Source organism: Salminus brasiliensis, chromosome 18 (genome assembly GCF_030463535.1).
Source record: "Salminus brasiliensis chromosome 18, fSalBra1.hap2, whole genome shotgun sequence".
Taxonomy (NCBI): Eukaryota; Metazoa; Chordata; class Actinopteri; order Characiformes; family Bryconidae; genus Salminus; species Salminus brasiliensis.
The window spans coordinates 28729069-28751515 of record NC_132895.1 but is presented as its reverse complement, the minus strand read 5'-3'; the positions used below and the strand labels follow the sequence as shown (position 1 = coordinate 28751515).

The following is a 22447-nucleotide window of genomic DNA, read 5'->3' as shown; positions in this document are numbered from 1 at the left end:
GTTGTTTTACTGTATTATATGTATACTAAAAATATCATAATACGGCATAAATATTGTGCGTACAGATTCAAAAGGATAGTTTGCTATAGTTGCATTAAATGTATATTTGACATTGACCATTTGAGTTTCCCCCATATGCTGGGAAAAAGCTGATATTCAAATAAGCTCCAGCAAGCCCTTGCTCTGGGCTAAACTCCTGTCTTACTGTAGTGCAAGCTAACTTTCTTCACTTTTCTCATAGTAGTGAAACTGAAACTGAGCTTGCTCTATTTAAAGGATGACTTTTGCAAGGGTGACAGAGGGCTCACACCATTTGTGTCTACCATTGTGTCTGTCCTCCACATACCATTTCAACTTAAGTTTCAGTTTTTTAAATGTTTATAAAACATTATTTGATTGATAAATGCCTACAATGCCAACAATGTCAACCCTGTTGTTTATAATTATTAAAAAAAATTTATATATAAAAAAAAAATTTATATATATATATATATATATATATATATATATATATATATATATATATATATTTATATATATATATATATATATATATATATATATATATATGTATATATATTTGACTAATATTCCCCAAATAATATATAAAATATATATTTCCTTCTAAACTTCTAACAGATGTAATGACCGATGTAATGCCATTTTCTCTAAAGAATAAGACACTCAGATTTGTGCTGTTATCTTAAGATAATCCCTAGATGAAAAAAAGGCTTTTGATTAATGTAGTCTTGCACTCTTCACTTGTTATTTACTTGCTGACCCATAAAGGGATATAAAAATGTTTTTTTCGTGCTACTAATTCATTGCAAGAGATTCCCTAAATCCCCTCACCAGGCCCATCTTATGTACCATTCTAATCTCCCTCTGGGTGGGTAATGTTTCCCTCTCTCCTCTTCCCACCCGACACAACGCAACGCTAGCCACTATTGACACAATACGCTTTCCAAATGATGTGTTAGTGGCAGTATGAGAAGATACGGTTGGCTGGCTCAGGATAGGTGTCCAGTTATGTAATATTTGACATACATTTCAGTGCCCATTCATTTTGGACTCATGGACAGTCAGCCCCAGAATCTTTTCAAATGTGAACTGGAAGCCCCAGTCTCCATCACCTGTGAACACAGTTCCTGTATCTGTATCTGACTTCATCAGGAGACTTTCTTGGTCATCAATGCACAAATTCATCTAGACCACACAGAGTCCATGGAGCAGGAGACTTTCTTCTCAAGGGCCTTACAGGGACACAAAATCAACATGAAGAAAGAGAGGTAGAAGTCCTTATGTGTTGCGAAGCCTGATGGCTTGGGGTAGAAGCTGTTGCGGAGTCTGGTAGCGATTACTTGGATGCTCCAGTACCTTCTGCCAGACGACAGCAGCGGAAAGAGCCTGCGTGAGGGGTAAGCTGCTTCCTTCACAATGGCCTTTGACACCCAAATGCATGCACTCCTTTTTGCCAATCAAAAACATCTGCTTTACAACCCATTTTCCATGCCCCGAATGAGACATTAACTGCACCGCAGCACCTCTTTTCAAACTGTGTGTCCCATCACAAACCCCGCAGGTATTTATAGTCTGATCTTCCTCTTGCGACGCCATCTGCAGGAGTCTGAAGCAACTACCACCTTAAAACACAGTGACGCAAGGTGACTTTTTTTGGTCCAGGGATCTTACCATGATTTTTGAAGTCAATATCAGTCAGCCTGTCTGTTGGTACAGAGTTTGTCTTAGTACTCCCATGTCTGTCGTCCAGTGTAGGAAAATAGTGTACATTATGTTTTAAAAAAGGAATTTATTTCATATAAATCTTTAAGATTTTACAGATTTTATTGTCCCTGTCCAAACTGCATTTCATTTTATTATTCTTTCACGGACTAGATGGCTTTTCTTTTACTGGAGCCTCATGTGGAACTCTCAGCTGAAAAATCTGGACCTCAGCAACACTGACCTGCAGGATTCAGGTCTGGAGCTGCTCTCTCCTGGACTGAAGAGTTCACATTGTAAACTGGAGACACTCGGGTGAACTTACTGTGGATTAATTCCTGTATGATAAAGTAAAGTAGTGTACAGCCTGAGTTTTTCTGTGACAGGTGTTTTCTCATTACAGGACATGTCCCGTGTTATTTAGGCAAGGGACATTGCATGTGTAGGCTGTGCAAGAGGCATGGCATGACCCACTGTGAATTCTCCGGAAAATTACCTGCTCTATTCACACATGGGCTCAGTCGGACATTACCTGTACTTTGTACAAGAGAGCTGATAGGATAAAGTTTGAGGAAGGGTCAGTACAACTGATCTGGACTTTTGCATTCACACATACAGTTCCTCCGGGGAATGTCTGGAAAAATTCTGGATTACTGTGCATGTCTAAAAAGGGCTTATGATGCCTCTGTAGAAGCTGGTGCTGAAGCTGTTCTCTAGTCACCTCAGAAAATAAAGCTTCTGATAAACCTTTCTTCACAGAGGATGAGGTGCCCAGAGACCTCAAGATGTTGTTGGTAATAGGCACTCCCTGGAACCTAAAGCGGTGTTTCCTTTGCAGTAAAGTGCAGATTGTTGTCTTTGCATCAGAACAGAATCTGCTTCACTTCACCTCTTATTGTCCAAGTTTGATGAGGCTAGGTGGATAGTGGTACATGGCGTCCTCATTTGAAAGATTTTGTATTCATAATGGTGAATGGGGACCAGTTTTTGTGGAATGGAGTCCATAATGTTAGACATGATCAAGCACTCGCCGCACGTCATGGGGCTATGACTATGAAGCACTTTTGTAAGTTGCTCTGGATAGGAGCATCTGCTAAATGCAGTATATGTAAACATACTATAAAACATAAATCATTTTAAGAAACATCTCTAGTAAACTAAATCAATCAATCCAGAAGGTCTCACTATAGAAACTGCTACTAAATATGAAGTGATTTTACTTCAGTATTAATTAGACATACAACTTACCACCAAACTGCCAATTTCAATACCTACAGCTCAAAAGAGATTATAAAAAAAAAAATTAAAAAAAAAGTTATTGATATTCACAATTTTTAAAAACAGACCTTGCCTCTGAAAATAAATTAACTCGAACCCCAAAAACTACTCAAATCTCAAATCTATAAACTCTTCTCACATCATGACAACACTGCTTCACTACCAATAGACAAATGGACTTCAGACCTTCACACTCAAACTGAAAATAACTGGCAAATAATTTGTGACAACACGTTCACTGTGTCATCCAATTCTAACATACACCTAATTCAATACAACATACATCACTACCCATAAAATGCACCTGACAGGCCTCACCCGCACACACTGTCCAGCTACAATAGATAACCACTATCATGCGTTCTGGAACTGCCCGCTTGTCAGACATTTTTTTGGTCAGAGGTCATGGGAGAGCTATTTAGGACCCTCAGCCTCAGCGTCCCACTCTTCCCCACCGTAGCCCTGCTTGGTGACCTTTCCTCTCCATCAACTCTACTCTCCATTTGCTACTTCAGTTTTGGAAAGACTTACAATTTTTATTATGACTTATTTTTATTAAAAATAAAAATACTCATTAATATTAATATACTCATTAAGTTTCCCTCTATCAACATGCCTGCTTAATACTATTACAATGACACGTCTGTTGTCCTGTCCTGCTGTGTGAATAATTATATCAGGGGGCATTCCTCAGATCAGGACATTCCTCCAGGTGACCTTTTTCCATCACTCTGAGGTCCAGTTCTGACGCTTGTGTGTCCATCATAGGCGCTTTTGATGGTGGACAGTGTTGACTGGTCTGCAGCTACACAGCCGACGCAGCAGATGGCGGTCACACATTCCTCCCACATCCATGTTAACTATGAGGGTCTGAACAGTGTATTCCCTTCCTTTCTGCAGGTTGTCTGGTTGTATGGTCACAGAGGAAGGCTGTTCTTCTCTGGCTGCAGCTCTGAAACCTGAGCGAACTGGATCTGACTGAAGCTGCTGTCTGATCTAGTGGAGGATCAACACTGTGCACTAGAGAAACTTCAGTAAGTTCAGTAACTGCTATGCTAAAATCATTCAAATAAGAATCATAATCATGCTGCATGTATTTATCGTATTATTATTACATTAACCCTGAACTTGTTTACGTCTGATGTCTAATTTAGTTTAGTAGTAATTTAGATGTAGTGTGTAAGGGAGGATCACTCGTATCCGGATCATCCTAACAGATTTGAATACTGAGAGCAGGTTCTGAGTGTTGAGGGTCTGCCCGAACGCTGCTACTGGACAGGTGGGAGGCCGCTTTAGCCGTGTCATTTCAAAGGATCGGGAGGACAGGAGGAGGTGTAGACTGTAAGTTTAGATGGAATAAACTGCCCTGATAATAAATGCTGTGTTTGGCACAACAGTAAGAGAACCTCATCTCCTCCCTCGCTCTCCAGGAGAGGAGGAGTGTATTTGAACTGGGCTGCCAGCACTCTGTCCTTCTACACAATCTCACCCAGCACACACACACACACCGATCCACTTACACACGCTTCACTCCACTTTCACTGAGCCGCTCCACGCTGGGTTTAGAGCGTATCCTGATTCCACAGTGTGTATGTGTGTAGGAGTTTAAAGCTATTTTTAGCTAATGGGCTTTCTCTACAGGTGGTGAGTGTACTTCCCTTTTACACCACTGCAGTAAGTACAAATAGCATTTTTTGCTGCACCCCATGGGCAGCTGTTCACCTTGACAATCTGAGAGATACAGAACCCGGCATCTGAAGTGAAAGAAGCATGTGGACTGAGGCGGTAAAGTAATATTGCAGGAGTTTACACAAACGTGACCCAGGTTATGCAGTTGTTGCAAGAGGTCTTGTGCAAGCTAATTTGTCGGCCACAATTTCACCTAATTTGTGACGGGTAGTGTGCGAGGGATTGTGGAATAGCAGGAAAAAGCAACACTAGAAACCCAGAAAGCTCGAGAATGTTTCCATTGATTATAGAGCACAGCTGCTGCCACATACCTCTTCTTTCTCTGGTGTTTGGTGTAGCTAATTTAGAGTGTTTAATCTTAATATTTATAGCCATTGGATGGGGTTGTAAATAGACAAGTGAGACAAATTTCAACTGCCATCATACAGAGATATTTAAGTTAAAAGAAAAGGCCTCAGAACCAAGGTTACGAGACACATCTACTTGAGAAGAGAATTCATTTGAAATCTATTTGCAGGTGATGTGGGGATAAAAGGCCTGATATTTGCCTTTTATGCACTGAAAAAAAAAATTACAGTAAAACTGAGCATCCTACCCCAAGACCCCTACCCCAATTTTCTACTGCCTACTCTTTTTCCTGTTACACAGTAGAGCACAGAGACGCTCCTTTAATAGAGCTGATATTACTGAAATGCTTTATTTTCAATGGGCAGATCTGCAGCTGAAACAGGCAGCCTAGTGCAGCCCAACATTTTTCAACATCAACATTTTCCTCATTATGGCTTTTAGAGAAATGTGTTTTTGGGGAGGGGTAGTGAACTATAGACCCCTGTGGTGCGGCCTAAGCTTTCGGCCTTTGTCTTCCTTCCATTACTTTTACTTTTCTACTTGAAGTGGTTCTGAAACCAGTACTTTTACACTTTTACTGGAGTAAAAAGATTAAGTTGATATTTCAACTTATATAGAAGTTTTTTTTAAAGCCTAGTATCTCCACCTGGGTCATGACTGTGAATACTTGACTGCTGGATGCTGTGTTGTCCACACTTCCCTTGTTTCTGGTTGCGAATCTGTTGTGTTTTGATCACTGGTATTCTGAACAACCAGCAGCACCCCAACACCAAACTACAACAGACCAGCATGTAATGAAAACCTCCAAAGAGAAAGCTTTTTTTTATCTTAATGTATCCTAGTGTAAGTCACTACACCTCTACAATAGCGCCCCCTGTGACTAATTGAAGCGGAACAGGGTGGAGAATGTCTTTAGGAATGCTTTGCTGGCAAAAGTGGTCTTACAGGCTGGACAGGAGTGAAGGAGTAAGTCAGTGAAAGAGTCGAGAGAGAGAGAGAGAGAGAGAGAGAGAGAGAGAGAGAGAGAGAGATGCGCCGGCTGGTATAGGCATGGGTGGGAGTCACTCGCAGTGCAGTCTGCAGTGGATGCTGGGCACACCAATGCTTTATGTTCTCAAACAAGGTGACACCCCCTGCCTCTCATTCATTCATTTTGATGGTGAAACTATACATTTTTTTCTGTGGACAGAGAGGTGCTCTTGAAGGGCTTCTTTAACCAGAGATACACATATGTATCCCACCGAGACGGAGATGGAGTCCCCACCTAGCTCATGCCAAGGCACTCTCCCTGATTACAGCTGCTTAAGGAGGAGCTCCTAGCTGGCTTCAAGGGGAGGGAGATGAATAGAGAAAGTTGAAGGAAGCAGACGGAGGCGAAACAGAGTAGCATGAGCTCAGGGGTTTTCGCTAAAGGAGTCAGAAGTGATTTGTGACACTTGCGTGGTCATCCAGTCATTTCACTCCCCAACCAACATGCTCACGTTAGGCTCACATGGGTGGAAGGTGGACTAGGTGGGTTCCAGTTGGGCATGGGCTTTGAATGTTATGTACACCAGTATTTGGGTGATGGGTCATTCTCAGCACTGCAGTGACACTGACTTGGTGCTGGCATGTTAGTGTGTGTTGCACTGGTAGGAGTGGATCAGTACAGCAGTGATACTGATTCTAGACTTATGTTGGCTTATTCTAATGTTATATTTAGCTAATTTTTTAGTATAATAGCTTATAGGTCTACACACACTTACAGACCACTGACTTTGTTTATTCTAATGTTATATAGAGTTTATATGTAGACACTCACAGACTTTATGTTTAGTCTTTTTTAGTTAGACAGTGTCCCTGACTATGTTTATTTGGGTTTATTCTAATGTTATATAAAGTTTTACAGGTAGACAATCTCACTGACCACTGACTTTATATAACATTAGAATAAGCCCAAATAAACAGAGTTTTACAGGTAGACACTGTCATTGAGCACTGACTGTTTATTTGGGCTTATTCTAATGTTATATAGAGTTTATAGGTATACACACTGACAGACCATTGACTTTATGTTTATTCTAATCTTATTTATAGTTTTACAGGTAGACACTCTCACTGACCACCGACTTTACATAACATTAGAATAAGCCCAAATAAACAGAGTTTTACAGGTAGACAAACCCACTGACCACTGACTTTATGTTTATTCTAATGTTATATATAGTTTTACAGGTAGACACTCTCACTGACCACTGACTTTGTTTATTTGGGCTTATTCTAATGTTATATAGAGTTTATAGGTATACAGACCACGGTCTTTATGTTTATTTGGATTTATATAGAGTTTTACAGGTAGACACTCTCACTGACCACTGACTTGATATTATATATATATATATATATATATATATATATATATATATATATATATATATATATATATATATATTTAAAGGAGTCAGAAGAGATATATATATATATATATATATATATATATATATATATATATATATATATATATATATGTGTGTGTGTTTCACCTTTCTGGGTTTGATTTCAGCCCGTTGCCTAGTTTAGGCTTCTGGGCTGCTTTACGGTCGCTCACGCCTCTCAGGTTGTACTCGCAGCGTTTTGTTTTCCGCCAAAACAGAACTGAATATTCCGTTCCACCTTAAATGGTGCTGCTGTTACTACATGCAGCCCGTTCCGTTTAAGGTGGCACGGACAATTTAAATAACGCCTTCCACTTTCACTGCACTTCATTGGTCAAATTCAAACCCTCACTGAGCGGCGCACCAATCAGCACCAGTGGCGCATGGAGCTGCGCCGCTGATTGGCCGAGCGTGCCTTGCTGTCATTGGCGGAGGGAGCGGAGCGCGATGTTTGAATACGTTGATAAGTTTAGCCTTGGCTTTAGCGGAGTCTGTCAGGTGGCCGCGAGAGGGCTATTCCTCAATAACTTTCACAGAACAGGGAGAAAGTTAGCATAATAGAAGGTAGAGGAAGAGCTTAACGGTCAGGTCCGCGGATATTTTGGCCGAAGAACAGATAAAGGTAAGAATAAAGACCAAACCTGCTGTTATCTAGCTAAAATAAACCAGAAACGGTAGTCCGGGTTAGCTTTAGCATTAGCACTGTTCCTTTGACTAACTACACCCAGCCTGAAACTGTTAAAGCCAGCTGCTCTTATTTACACTAATAATAACTGAATACGGTTAACTTCACTTAGCTAGCTAGCTATCTAACCCACATTAGTAATGCAGTCTGCTATCAGTCACCCCTGCACTCTGCACAAACACGAGGCCTTGTTTATTATGTAGCTCATTAGCTAACCTGTAACGCCTGTTACACGAACTGTCTCAGCCATTTCTTAACGTTTTAGGTACAGAGTAAACAATAACACTTCGAAATTGCATGTTTAAGAAGTGACCACACACAAAAAAGTGTGACCATCACAGTTCTTAAGAAAAAACACACCTACAGATGGAAACTGTGCTGATGAAGTACCAGCTAGCTAGCCATCATTTTATTTGTGGGCGACCACCTGCATACTGTCCATATGTAGCCAGATAGCTGACTACCTCAGGACTGAGACTATATGTACTCTAATTGTCACAGAAACAGGTATAGCTAGCTAGTTTGTCAGCTATCTATATTTTATGCTTCTATTTTATGTTTATATATAGCTAAGATCTGTTGTTTAATGGTTTTTTTATTGTTTTATGTTTGACACCCACACCCAAGAAGAATTCCTAGTGAATAAGCACCAAAGCACCGTGTTTTCAGCGTTGACGTTCAGGCCATAGGAGAAAATATAACATTAATAAAAAGACAATTAACTTTAGGCAGGTTATAACAGGTTTGACATCTAACCACTAAATGCTGGTGTTAATGTACCTGTTTGGATGGAGGAGGAGGAGGAGGAGGTAGTGCCTTCAGTGAAGACAAACTGTCTACTCCACCTCTTATAAGGCAAACCTGTTTTTAATTATTTGGGAAAAAACTAAAAACATACAACATGTATTGGTCCATGGTCTTTTTTTTTTTTTAAACCGTAATCTCATGATTTATAAAGACGATCAATTGCTTCAATAATTTGTATTGGTTCATTCATTTAATTGAAATTTGTTATTTTGCTCCATCAAAATGTTCTGCCATCTTTTTCCGATTCCGAGATGAAACTATGAAATACTCCAGGGAAAGGCTTATTACACACCAAGGTGTATTACTCAGTAACTACAGGGACTTATGTTCAGACTGGTGGGGCTGTTCTCTGGTAATAGAGGTTTGTAATAACACTTTTGTCCTGCTGACAGGCCCTAGGCTTTTCAAGGGTTTTTATTTTTTGTTTTGAACAAATGTCTTGTAATGCATCACATTTAATATAGTTTAATAGTTTAATTTAATATTTGGATCACTGACATTCTAATAGAAAATGCTAAATAAACTTGCATTCATCAATTTTACTGCTGATTTACTAATCTGCCTACCTTGTCAGCTCTCTGAAATCACTGGAGAACTGATTCAGAAAAAAAAAAAAACTTTGTGCAGTGCACTGGTTACTGGTTACACTAATCTTACTGTGTCAGAATTGGTTTACAAAGAAAAACTGGTTTTTAAAATGACTTTTTTTAAAGGAACATGATTGATGACTGACATCAATTACAGTCGATCAGCCAAGACGTGTTTGGTTTCTGACAACTTCTTATATTTTACGACAAGAAGTGCTAAAATTAAGGTCTTAACAAATGCTAGGTTTAGACTGGAATCTTGTCTCTATAAACACATGCCCCAAAATCTTCTCTCTGAAATGCAAGTCTTGATTTCAGACAAGCAGATGTGGTTTAGAACACGCTATGACTTACTTCTATAAACACAAAAAGAAACCAAAGAACCATTCCAGCCTTTTAAGGTCTATCCAAGGTCTATCCATGCTGTTTACTAAGTCATTTATTACACTTACATTACAACTTTTCAACCCCTTTTTGAGGGCCAATACATGACCATTTTGAGGTGTGTTTTTACAGTGTTTAAATTGGTGACAGTCTAGGTCCAGTGTTCATTAGCAAAGTTTGCCTAGCATCTGCTGTTGTAAACTAATGAAGCACACGTCAGATACCAAACCTGCCTTGGCTGATTGCCTGCATCTAGGGTTAGTGATCAGTGATTTTGAGCGAACTGTTCCTTTAAGAAGGTGTGGAGAAGAATCTGAGACTAAACTGCCAACAGCCTTTGAGTCTCGAATACATAATTCCGCAACCAAGAGCATTTCTGTGCTCGGTTGAGGAGGGGGTTCAAGTATTCCTGGATTGCTTTCACACAGAAGAATTTGATTGAAACCACTGATTGTGAGCACAATTTCAAACATTTCTTTTCTGTGCACAGTTAAGCAAATTGGTAGGGCCTAGGATTATACGTTTATTGCTTTTTAAAATAATGTACTTAGATACAAACACTCAAGCAGTGAGGAACAGCGCTTTCTGGAGAATCAGAAATGAATTCTCTGAGCCGCTCCCAGACCAGAGAACAGCTTTCACACTTAAATGTAACGGACTCCTAGAGCTCCCAGGTCTGGGAGAAAGAAAAAAAAAACTTGTGTGAAAACGCCCTTAGAGCAATTGCTCCCAGGACCGGAAAAAAGCACTAAAAAAGTGTGAAATCTTCCGAAGAGATTCTGAGCAAGGCATTTCTTACTAAGCCTTTTAAATCACTACTAAGAAACATACTTGAACTTAAATTCATGTTTACTCTGTGCCATTTCAACTGCTTTATGCCAAGATGTTAATATATGTTATGATGTTGAGAATTTGTTCAATTTCTGCACAACAGTTTGAGTTGGAAAAGTGTTTTTGCATGTTAACGCAAGGTTTTGTAATAGATGTTGTTATAACAGTTTTATAAAGTTATGGTTATTTTCCTGCTCAGGGTGTTGCAATGTCAGCATTACTACGATCTCCGGGCGGCGTCCTGTCGGATGACGAGGAGTGTGGCGCTGTGTTTGAGTCCACTGCGGCAGATATGGGGGGGCTTCTCCGCTCTCAACGTTTCGGAGCTCCAATACAAGAGATTTCTGTGATTGCTCCAGCAACAGATCCTCCGACACCCGCAAAGGAGGTGAGCTTCCTGAGGGTTGGTGTTTTGCTTGTATGTATGTACCAAACAGGGGTAACAGCTTGGTGCACGCAGCCGCACAGAGAATACACGGTACATGCTCTCAGGGTCAATATGGTCATTTCACAAGGGTGTGTGCCACCCGAAAACTTTAAGTGGTAAGCCGCTGGATTTGCTTGGTATTGTGGGAACGGTTGTACTGAACTCCAAACCGCAGCGTGAACTGATCCGTGACTTTAGTGTACTGTTACTAGTATGGACATATGTCATAGCTCACAGTCCTGGCGGTCAGTCGTTTGTTTGGGCTGGAAGAGGTTAAATGAATGCCACAGCACCACGAGGAATAGCAAGAAGCTGTTCTTTAGTCTGTTGGTGCTAAATCCTATTGTTTGCCTCATGGCAGTAGTTCAAACAGGGAGTGGCTGGGGTGTGAGGGTCGCGGCTGCTGCTGCTAGCCTTCTTTCACAGTTGTCTAGCACACATCTTAATGGGTGGGGATGATCATCATTCAGGCACTCTGCCACTGATTTCTTTGGAACAATGGTGGAGGATTTAAGAGATGTTGGAACAGATGCTTGTTGTTTTGAGAGGTTGAGTATGTTAGTAACACTTCAATTTGCATAAGAATCTTAGAAATTCTATAACTTTTTTTGGACGTCAGGCTTTGCAAACAAAGACTTTACTGGACCGGACAGGGAGCAGAGACGACGCCTCTGAGAAGCTGAAGGTGTTTCTGCGAATCCGTCCTCTTACTGAAGCGGAGAAGGAAAGAGGAGAGGAGCAGGTACACTGCTTTATTTTACAACAGTTTATTTAAGGCATAGTCTGTTAAACTGCCTCATATTTGCCTTTGTATGTTTAAGTCTGACTGATTAGGCCTGAGGAACAATGAGTATTTTTCTATGTATGTGGCGAATTGTGTGTTTTAATATGAGTTTGTGTTTTGTGTGCGAGAGCAGGGCTGTGTGTGTGTTCAGACTGAAGATACACTGCTTCTGACAGCACCCAAAGACTCGCACAACATGAGGAGTGCTGAGAGAGGCATCGTCCAGAGCGTGCACAAGTTCAACTTTACACGGGTAAACCAATCAGCATACAAAAAACAACAATATACATTTCATATAAGTTGGTTCTAAGCAAGGCAAGTAATTATTACTATTACTATTATTTATTTGCAGTAGTGTCATCTGGTATTGAGCATTGCGATGTTATGTTCAGTATGCTACAGGTAGTAACAGCTGAATTAGTGTTTAATCAGACCTCTTTGTTGCGTTCAGATCTTTGGGTCGCAGACATCGCAGCAGGATGTGTACGACCAAACAATGAGGGAGATGGTGCGGGACGTCCTGCGCGGAGAGAACAGGCTCCTATATACATATGGCATAACCAACTCCGGCAAAACCTACACCATACAGGGTAAGGTGGTCATACCTGTCATGATGGGGGGTCTCTGTGATCCTTCCTGACAGCTTTGCTGAAACAGTTGATGGTAAAAGAGGATGTCTTAAAGGCACAGTAACAGAAGGAGTGTGTTTTACTCTGAGGGATGAAGAGCTTTGACAACTGCGGTGTTAAAATACATTAAAACCCATAGAGGTGTTCCAGGTGGACCTCAGGGGATGATGTAGGGCATGGACCTTTTAACAGGAATATTAACTGCTCGTGTCTCATCATTTAAAACTACAGGTACAGCTGGAGAAGCAGGCCTGCTGCCTCGAGCGTTAGTCTCCGTGTTTTACAAGATTTCAGGACGTCTCTACACTGCCGTGGATCTAAAGCCGGTGCTCAGCCAGGAAGTCCGCAGACTGGACATCAGTGAGGTCTGCGCTGAGGAAGCCCGGCGGGATGCCCTGCTTAAAGAGGTACAGTACAGAGATATATTCAAAACACACTGTCTATAAATAAATATAAATATATATTTAATATTATGCATTTATTTTTGTGTGTCTTTGCCAGGAGGAGACAAGACTGCGTGGGGGTCCCAGTTGCAGCTGGGACAGCGGAATTGGGGGCCTTTCAGCAGTCACTCGGCTTGAAGGTGAGAGTCAGCTTTAGTGTTTTTGTGCGCGTGTGCAATTCAGGTCTAAATACGCAGCAGCTAAAGTTTTTATGTTTCCTGATTTTAACACTCTGGAGGTCTTCATTCAGGAGTTCAATGAATTTAAAGAAGCAACAGTGAGATATTACCGCCTGTAGCCAGAGTACATGAGTAGAGGGGAGATCTACATGCTCCCACTCTACATTCTTCAGCCTTACTGCAGTATGTCTTTTTCACAAAATTCAGAATACGATTTGCTCTATATCTCAATACTGAAGAAATAAGGAGTGGTTGAAAATGAGCCTTATCTTACTGATTATATGTTCAGTTTATTACAGTGTTCAGCACATTTAGAGAAGTACAGTATTTAAACTAAAGTTGCGCTCTGTAGCATCCTCATGTAATACTCTATGAACAAGCAGCTATGTTGGTTATGGTATAGAGTGATGATTCTGACAATATGCTGTGTTTATTAAATTGCTAAAAGCAAGAGCTAAGCAATATGACCTCAAAATATAATAATAATAATAATAATAATAAATACTATTACACTAAGATTATTTTAGTGACATTAGATTTTGACCACATCACCCACATGTAAAATGCATTTAATGAAAAATACTGATTAGAAATAAGTGGTGAATGACATTAATCTAACTCTAGTGCCACAATGGCCAATCAGAACTGAACGTCTAGTATCAGTATTCTTTCAGTGGACTTTTGCTGCCCAGATCTATTTAAGCTGCTCTGTCTCTTTCAGATTCGGACACGGTTTGTCTGGAGGCTGACCCTCTGTCGCTTAGCGGTGGGGATGACCTAGAGCCAGGGGTTCAGTACTCCATCTGGGTCTCATTTTACGAGATCTACAACGAGTTTCTATATGATCTTCTGGAGGCTCCACCATCTGTCCAGACCCGCAAAAGAGCCACACTACGTCTGAGTGACGACAAATACGGAAACCCCTATGTGAAAGGTATGACAACTTACACCTTTTATGTTTGTTTACAGATGATATTGCTAAGGATGTTATAGAAGCAGTATAGAACATCAAACATTGCTATTCTCATGCACAGTGTACATAGCCCTTCATGGGGTTCTTCTGTGGCTCTTTAAAAACAGGGTTTGCCTGTCGTTACGTCTCAGTGTAGTCTTGATGTTGATGTAATTTTACGTTCTGTCTCGTGTGAGCAGACCTGACCTGGGTTCAAGTTCGGAGTGCAGAGGAGGCTTGGAAAGTGCTCAAAGTTGGACGACGCAACCAAAGCTTTGCCAGCACTCACCTCAACCATAACTCTAGCCGCAGGTACCAGCTGACGCACTGCACTGCACTAGATTTAGTCATTCATTGACCACCAATTCTAAATTGAAACCTACCTAATTGCCCAGATTAATTGGTTATAGTAATTTATTCACAGGTAATTTATGCACAAATACAGCCATTTGATGGTCAGGAGCAGGAACCTGTTATTTAGCAATATTGAGACTGTGCAAATGTATTTAGATTTATTCACAAATCTTAAAGCCATATCATTAGATGTTGAATATATATATTTAATATTAACAAAATATGTTGTGGTGTTTGCTTTCAGCCACAGTATATTTTCCATTCGAGTGCTACACATCGATCCGCAGGCAGAGATGGGACAAGGCACACGAATCAGCGAGTAAGTTGCATATTATTAATTGCATTAAAACAATTCCCCAAACTTTTAGCATAATTGAGTGGTTGAGGTATAAACAAATTCATTCTTATTCTCATCAGTATCATCTGTTCCAGTCATTTTAGGGGGTCCTTTATTTTGTTAAGACAAAATATGCACTTGAATCAAGGAAAAAGCAAAAAACATGTCGTCTTGTTCTGGTGGTTGCTTTGCCGCAGTGTGTAATATTTACTGTATCTGTATGTGCAGGCTCTCAGTGTGTGACCTGGCGGGGTCAGAGCGCTGTAAGAACCAGCAGAACGGAGAGCGGATGAAGGAGGCAAACAACATTAACACCTCCCTCCTCACCCTCGGACGCTGCATCAGTGCTCTCCGACAGAACCAGACCAACAAGTTAGTGAGATTTCACACGCAGAGCCCAGTAAATCTCGACCGTACAACAAAGCAGCACAAAGCGAGACATTACACAAACCTTCTACTGTGATGGCTTGTGTTTGCCAAGCTGTCCTTCAACTGTCATCTCCGTGTTGCAGGTCACGTGCTCCTCAGGTTGTGCCGTTTAGAGACAGCAAGCTAACCAGAGTGCTGCAGAGCTTCTTCTGCGGCCACGGGCGCTCCTGCATGTTGGTCAATATCAACCCCTGCGCTTCCACCTACGACGAGACCCTGCAGGCTCTCAAGTTCTCCGCCATCGCCACTCAGGTAAGCCTTAATATTACCTGCTCATCCGCTCTCTTTTAGGGTTGCAGCGGTATACCATGGTATGAAAATGGGATAGTTACCACACTGTGTACATTTGCTTAAATCCATCAATTTATTATTTTCCAAAAGAAGAAAAACAAGAAGATATATTTTCAGAGATGGTTATCATACTGTTACAATTTCACACCACTGAACTCCTACTCTTGTCATCTGACGTGCACATGTATGTGTCTTGTCAGCTGGTTCATGGTCCAGCCACAAAAACCCGGGTCGCCTACATCATGTCACTCCTTCGTGAGCAAAGCGCACACTCGGCCGACATTACTTTGGAAGAGGAGGACGAAGAAGAGGAGAGTGATGAAGAAGGGGACCTCACCATGTTTGACCCTGAGGTGAGTATGTGGAGAAGTCTGACCGTTGGACGGCTTGAGAGTTTTGAGAGGTCCGATTTGGTACTTTTTTAGTATTTAGTATCCAGTATTAACGGTGAAAAAAAGAATAGCATGTGTAAATGATCATTGCTAGCAAGAAAACTAATATTTTTTCCTTGGTCTGAAATGAACGTAGAACACAATTTCAGCAGACTTTCCTAACTGCTATGGGAGCTGAGCATCTGTCTTCAGATTACCTTGCAAGTGACAATTATCAAGTAGAGCGCAACTGATGGCCAGTATTTTTTTTTAATGGATGTGGGGTTTCAAAAGAAGATGTCTTGATGCGACGCGAGTTTGCAAATGAGAGTCACCGAACTGACCACTTAACCCACTACTTAGCTTTTAACTTGTCACTTCCTAAAAATAATAGCATATGAACGCATGGGCCGCTAAACGTATTTGACAATTTGGGCGACCAGTTTTTAACTTTTTAGTCCTGTACTATCTGTCAGTTGTCCAGAATGATGGCTTGCTTCATCAATTTTAAAATGGTGTATTGTAACAGGAGCTGCTGAAGGCCATCGACATACTGAAGCGAGAGGTCCTGCGTCAGCGTCAGGAGAAGGAGAATCTGGAGGCCAGAGTCAGAGAGGAGGTCTGCTCTGAGACGATGGAGATCATCAACAACATGCAAGAGGATTTCAGGTACGAATATTAGTTTTTCTAATATTAGAAAGCAGGGGTTGGCAGGGTATGCAAGTGTGCTATCATTCAGACTTAACAGCCACTATACTCATTAAATATATTGTCATAAAATTGTCATTTCATCATTACTCTGATATATTACATAATTTAGCTAGGAATTAGTCTGTGTAAAGTATATGTAATTTCTCTTATACAATGTAAATATGTATGTATAGTTTAGGGCTGCCGTGGTTAATCATCTCTGTTGAAAGCTACAGAAAGCATGGGCCAGCCTAAAATTAGCACAAAATAAAAGGGTACTTTGTACACTGAGCCAAGTTTCGAAGGCATACACAGGCGCTATTGTAGACTGTGGACTGCCATAAACGGCAAAATCATCATCAAAATCGTTGTCTGTTCATGTTTAAGTCTGGTTTATACTTTGTGGCTACAGTTGTCACAAGCCTTTTTTAAAGAGCTATATCCATCTGCCTGCTGCCTTAGAACTTGTAGTGAATACTTGACTGAAAATGTTAGGCTTTTACATTGATTGATGGTGCCAGTGTGTGCACATGTGTGTGCTTTGGGCTTGACTGGATATATACACACACACACATTATTTATATAATATATAAAAAAATACATACACACACACACTCTTCAGTCATTTTTGTAAGCACATTTCTTTGTGTAGGGAAGGGCATAAACCCACTAGACCACATACACTTTGATAAGGGGTAACAGTCTAGTCTCTAAACCCTCACACTGATGATAAGAGTGGTCAGGGCTCCACAGCATGTGTTACTTGCACAGAATGAATCACTCTCCAACACACAGTGTACGCAAAGCATGTGAAATACAGTATGTGCCACCAAAATACTCACAGAACCAGTCTTAATGCACAAATCTACACTGCTCATGTGCTTTTTCAGTTCATAAAGAGTCTAGAGCTGTAAGCAATTGGATCAGCCTCACCGGTGTTGTAGCAACCAAGGTTGACCAGTCCACCAAGCACAAGTTGAAAGAGTTTAAGTTGAAGTGGTTGAAAGTAACCCGTATCGTTGGATGTGGACGGTGAAGTGATGTCTGTTGCTCGCAGGTTAAATTGCACAGGTGATCATTCATAGTTCAGAGAGAGAAAGTCCAACTCCAGTGTGTCCAAGAAAGAGCTGACTTGGCAAACACAAGAACCAAACAGGATTGTTTGCATGCTGCCTACACAGAGAATTCTTCCTCTCTTATTCCCCCACTCAAACCAAAGTAGCTCTCTGCTGGCGCTAGTGGCTACAGCTAGAATTACATGCTGACTATTTTGCTGATGAGTTATTATTTAAACCTACAGTTTTGCACTTTAATATGTAAACCTTTATGAACAGTTTTGTTAAATTAAAAGGAATGTTAATTTCTCTTTTTTGGGAGGAAAAGTAATCCTTTAGATTAATCGACAAAACAATCTATAAATGGATAGATCAGTCATTAGTGGCAGCCCTATTATATATATATATATTATATACATGCATATTTGTTTGTGCACCCCTGAGTCAGATGACACATCTTGTTGATTTTGTAAGTGAGAATAAGTAAACAAATCCTGCACAGAAAATGTAAATATGGCATTTTCCGCAAACCTATTTTCTTAATTTAACATATTGGGGGGGGGGGCACTTATTGTGCCATTACATTTGCACACTCAAAATTGAATGGGCTTTTAATAATCTGTTACTGTTCTGTAACAAGAATGTATTTACTTTAAAAAACATTGACGTGTAATTTGATCAGAGGTGCACAGACTTTTGCATGAGACTGTATATTGTATATTGGATGTTTTTAGCCCTCATCTCCATGAGTTGTTTTCTCTTGTCCTTTCTGCAGCGAGACCCTTAAGAGGGAAAGGGATCTAATGGAGGAGAGATGTGAGAACAAGATTAACAACCTGAAAAGCAGCTTAAAGAAGTACTACAGTCAAGAACTTGAGGTGACAGTTTTCTCCTTTCATCATCACCTGCAGACCGGTGGTTAGTTTTTTTGTTTTTTTTTTAATAGACAGTATTCCTGGTTGTGTATTTCAGGAAAGAGACGAGCAGATCAGGGAGCTGACGGACGCTCTGAAGGAGAACGAGGAAAGGGGTGCAGCACCGATTTTTCCTCCCTTGGACTCCGAGAAGCTACGAAGATCCAAGCGCCTGGCCTCCACGCACAGCCGACACACCGAGCACGAATCCGCCGAACTAGAACAATGTAAGGCCGAGCTAGACCAGTGTAAAGCCGAGCTGGACCAGTGTAAAGCTGAACTGGACCTGAGACGTACAGAGCTGAAGCTGAAAACCCTTGGTAAGATGACACATGCATGCAGTTCTAGATATATGGCAACATTCAGTAGGACGGTATAGATAATGTCAAAGCTAATGTTGCCATTCCCTCCTGCAGCCTGTAAACAGTGTGTTCACATTTACCGTTAAAGTCCCGTTTAACAGGACGTGGCGTCCTAACCATGTCCTGTACAAAATGCATTCTTGCAGCGTTTGTCTCACTGAAAACCGAAACTCCACTGGAAAAGCGAAAGCAGAACACAGTCACTCTGTTTTGCTGGCCGCGTCGCGTCGATTTAGCACAGAAGCCCCTCCCACAAGCAGGGTAGATTTTACCGCTACTCTTTGGAATTCTGTACTAAATTCACACCCACTGTGTTTTCACTCCCTCAACACTCAGCTGTTAAACTAAAGCACTGCAGAAGCCTTCCACTCTGCTTGCTGGCTGTGATCTACACCTCACTGTGACCTTTCCTGCTAATGTACCACCTTATGTTCATGCATGAGCTTTCATTTTCTAGGTGGTTGATAGGGTGTTGCTGTACAGTTGCTGTTGTATTCCAGGTAGTTTTTAGAGTGCTGATAGGGTTGAAGTTGAAGATGAAGTTGCTGTAGTTAAATGGTCTGTAAATGGCCGGCTGGTGTCAGGAACATAATTTTCCGTCTTCTGTTCACTCAATAGTCTCATGCAGATCTCTCAGATTTAAGCTGTAGTACTCCAGGTGGTTGCAAGGGTGTTGCTAAGTGGTTATGTCATTGCTTTAGGGTTCCAGGTAGTTGCAATGTTGCTGTTAGATAGTTGCTAAAATTGGGCCAAAGGGTCATTAGGCGGTCTCTAGGATCCTGGTTGCTGTGGTTACCTAAACTGCAGGCTCTGAAGCGCTCCATTCTGCCGCTAATTGTACGAGAAATGTACCGGCTCTCCTGCGGGACAAATGCCAGAAAGACTTTACCAGGATTTCCACTCAGACTCATGTTCACACTGACCCCTCAAGTCTGATTGAATTATTCTAAGAAGTTGGAGGTGATTAAATCCTGTGTTAACAGAATTCAGAGTGTTTAAAAAGCACTGTTGCCCAATCGTACAATAAAAAAATGGAAATCTCATTAACAGCGTGTTGAATGATTGCATCTGCTTTATTCAGCTTGTTTAAAATTTCTCGAGACTAAATTGAACACAGACTGACTTTGCCAATCTCATGTCTCCTCAGAGTTGAAGCGTTTCCAAGAGCAGCCCACCCTCACCGCCAGCACCTGCAGCCTGACCAACATGGCAGACCGCAAACTCGAAGAGGGCCAGAGGGTAAGTGTGTGTTCGTGTGTGGAAATGTGTGGTTATGCAGTGCTGTATGAGTGTCTGTTTTAGTTTAGTTTTAGTGGTAAACAAAATATATACAATGGGGATGCTGCTGATTATGAGTGGTACTCAGGATCCAGTGTTTATACAATCATTTTGGCTGATATTGGCTGTTTGTCTGTTGTGCAGAATCTCAGGCAGCTGAGGGCAGACCTGCACTTGCTGGGACTGAAGCTGCAGTCGGGGGGGCGAGCCTGCTGCCGCAACACAGACGGGGAGAAACTCCGCATGGCGCTCAGCGCGGCCGACGCTACAATTGCCAAACAGGTAGAGTGCACGCAGAGCAGAGCCCAAACTTTCAGCCTGAAAACATGCAAACTGCACCGCCCATATATGGACAGATATGGAAGATCACTGAACAACTCCACACAGTTTGAGGAGAGAGACTTCCAGAATGTCTGCTTGGTTTCAGCTTCGGCTTCAGACCCCTCTCTTCTCTCCCTCACTTCAGGGCCAGATGCTGGTGGAGCTGCACACCAGTCTGCAGCTGGTCAAAGCTGAACTGCGCCACAAAGACGAGAGACTGGCGCAGCTGCACGTGCAGCGCCCCCCCGCACCCTCCACCACCCCAAGCTCCTGCAAGCGGAGAGGCTGTGGCGAGAATCAACCACCGGAGAAACGGCCCTTTCTGCGCTCACTCTTTACGCGCACCCCGTCCAAAACCCCGCAGTGGGGCGTCGCCACCACCCCCTATGCAGGCGTACTGCGTTCACGGCAGCCCTCACCGCCCCCCAGCCCTGCACTCACACGCAGGGCCAAGTATTAAAGAGACAATCCAACCAAATGAATGTTTTGTGTATCTAACGGTGGGGTCAGCTTAAAGAGGTTTGGTTTAAATGGGAATCAGCACATTTATGTACACTAAATACCAAATACAATATTCTATCTTCCAGCTGTTAAGCTTTTTGCTAACATTTTCTAAAAGCCTCTTAAAGGGCGTCTCAGTACTCTGTATAATTCTGTGGTGTGAAAAGGTTGTCGCAATGACAGCACAACTATAGCAGTTTTATTTACTATTCAAAACCATCAGTGAACCTACAGGTGTCTTCTGACGTTTAAGTAGAATGTTAATGATGGTGAATGGAAAGAAATACATTTTATTTGGGGACCTTTTATTATTATTTCATTTGACTTTTAGGCTCTCGATTAGAGCTTTTCACACCAAATCCAGTCTGTAGGACTGTTCAGGTCTTCTTAACCATGTAATAATGCAGAGTTTTGGGACTTCAACTTCACGTTCTTTGTAAAAAGTGTAAGGTTTGAATACCGCACCCAAGCCTTTTAGGAGCAAAAGGTAGTTGAAATTAGACTTTTGTTTTTAATGCACCTATGCTTTATATTTTATGCTGCTCTGTTCATATGTTGTGTTGTCTGTGTGCTCGTGTCCTGAAAAGACCATTTAATTGTTTTCTGTTGCTGGAATGGAAACAGCCGTGTGTATGTGGTGTAATGAACGTGTTACTGGTGCATGCGCTCGCTGTCCACAATCTAGACTCGTCACAGTGACGGTATAACAGTGATAGTACAGATGTATTAAGTTTGTATTTACCTGTATTTAACCGGGCCAGTGTTAAAGGTTTGCTTTGTAGTTCTGAACGATCAGGTTCTGATCACTGCGTGTGCACAGCGTGTCTACACTAACAGACTCAATACTGTCGAAGAATCGGACGTCTGAAGATGATCAAATACAGACTTCTGATCTTCTCACCTGAATGTCTGAAGTGTTTCTGTTTGGACAGATCTAAACGAGGCTGTGGCGTATGCTGGACAGCAAAGCACAGCTCCATGGGCATGGAACCAGACCAAAGTCCATCAACTGGACAAACGCAAACCAACAGAACCTAGAACGTTCCTTGTCCGTTCATCCGATTTATCAGGTCTTTTGCTCAACATCCTAAGGATGTTGTTCAGGTTTGTCCGTGTTTGTCCCGTTAGAGTGCTCTGGCCTCAACATGGCTGAATTTTCACACTCCGTTTTAGGGAGTGACTCCAAACACAGCCATAGACTACACCAGTAGGGTGCCTAGTGTTTTTCTAAAAGGCTTTCCGACGTTTGAACGGTTCTTTCATGCTGCTAGAGTAATCAATCAAGGTTCTCTGTAAGCACATGAAGCTTAGCGAGAATCATGGTCTTGTTAGCTAGAACCCTGAGACAGATTACAGTTTGGTCTGCTGTGAATGTTCTCACTAAA

The 22447-nt window shown here is 41.5% G+C and overlaps 1 protein-coding gene across 2 annotated transcripts; it reads left to right on the top strand.

Moving 5' to 3' along the window:
- Positions 1 to 3922: 3922 nt before the first annotated feature.
- On the top strand, positions 3923 to 21949 carry kif20a (kinesin family member 20A). Of its 2 annotated transcripts, none has more exons than XM_072661416.1 (19): positions 3923 to 4034; positions 10945 to 11133; positions 11792 to 11914; positions 12090 to 12209; positions 12408 to 12546; positions 12817 to 12992; positions 13087 to 13168; positions 13929 to 14141; positions 14360 to 14471; positions 14758 to 14832; positions 15079 to 15222; positions 15363 to 15531; positions 15771 to 15923; positions 16471 to 16610; positions 18462 to 18564; positions 18659 to 18920; positions 20110 to 20201; positions 20385 to 20522; positions 20707 to 21949. In XM_072661416.1, the coding sequence occupies exons 2-19, from the start codon at positions 10954 to 10956 to the stop codon at positions 21019 to 21021; spliced, it is 2736 nt and encodes a 911-aa protein (XP_072517517.1). In that variant the 5' UTR covers positions 3923 to 4034; positions 10945 to 10953; the 3' UTR covers positions 21022 to 21949. The 2 variants fall into 2 exon arrangements, with proteins under 2 accessions (XP_072517517.1, XP_072517518.1); XM_072661417.1 differs by lacking the exon at positions 3923 to 4034 and adding an exon at positions 8020 to 8073.
- The last annotated feature ends 498 nt before the right edge of the window (positions 21950 to 22447 follow it).

Excerpts from the sequence above, each read along its gene's own strand:
- kif20a (XM_072661416.1), top strand. The coding sequence starts at position 10,954 with ATGTCAGCATTACTACGATCTCCGGGCGGCGTCCTGTCGGATGACGAG. Across the intron at positions 14,833-15,078 it reads CAAGGCACACGAATCAGCGA|GCTCTCAGTGTGTGACCTGG; the intron begins GTAAGTTGCATA and ends CTGTATGTGCAG. Across the intron at positions 18,921-20,109 it reads GCTGAAGCTGAAAACCCTTG|AGTTGAAGCGTTTCCAAGAG; the intron begins GTAAGATGACAC and ends ATGTCTCCTCAG.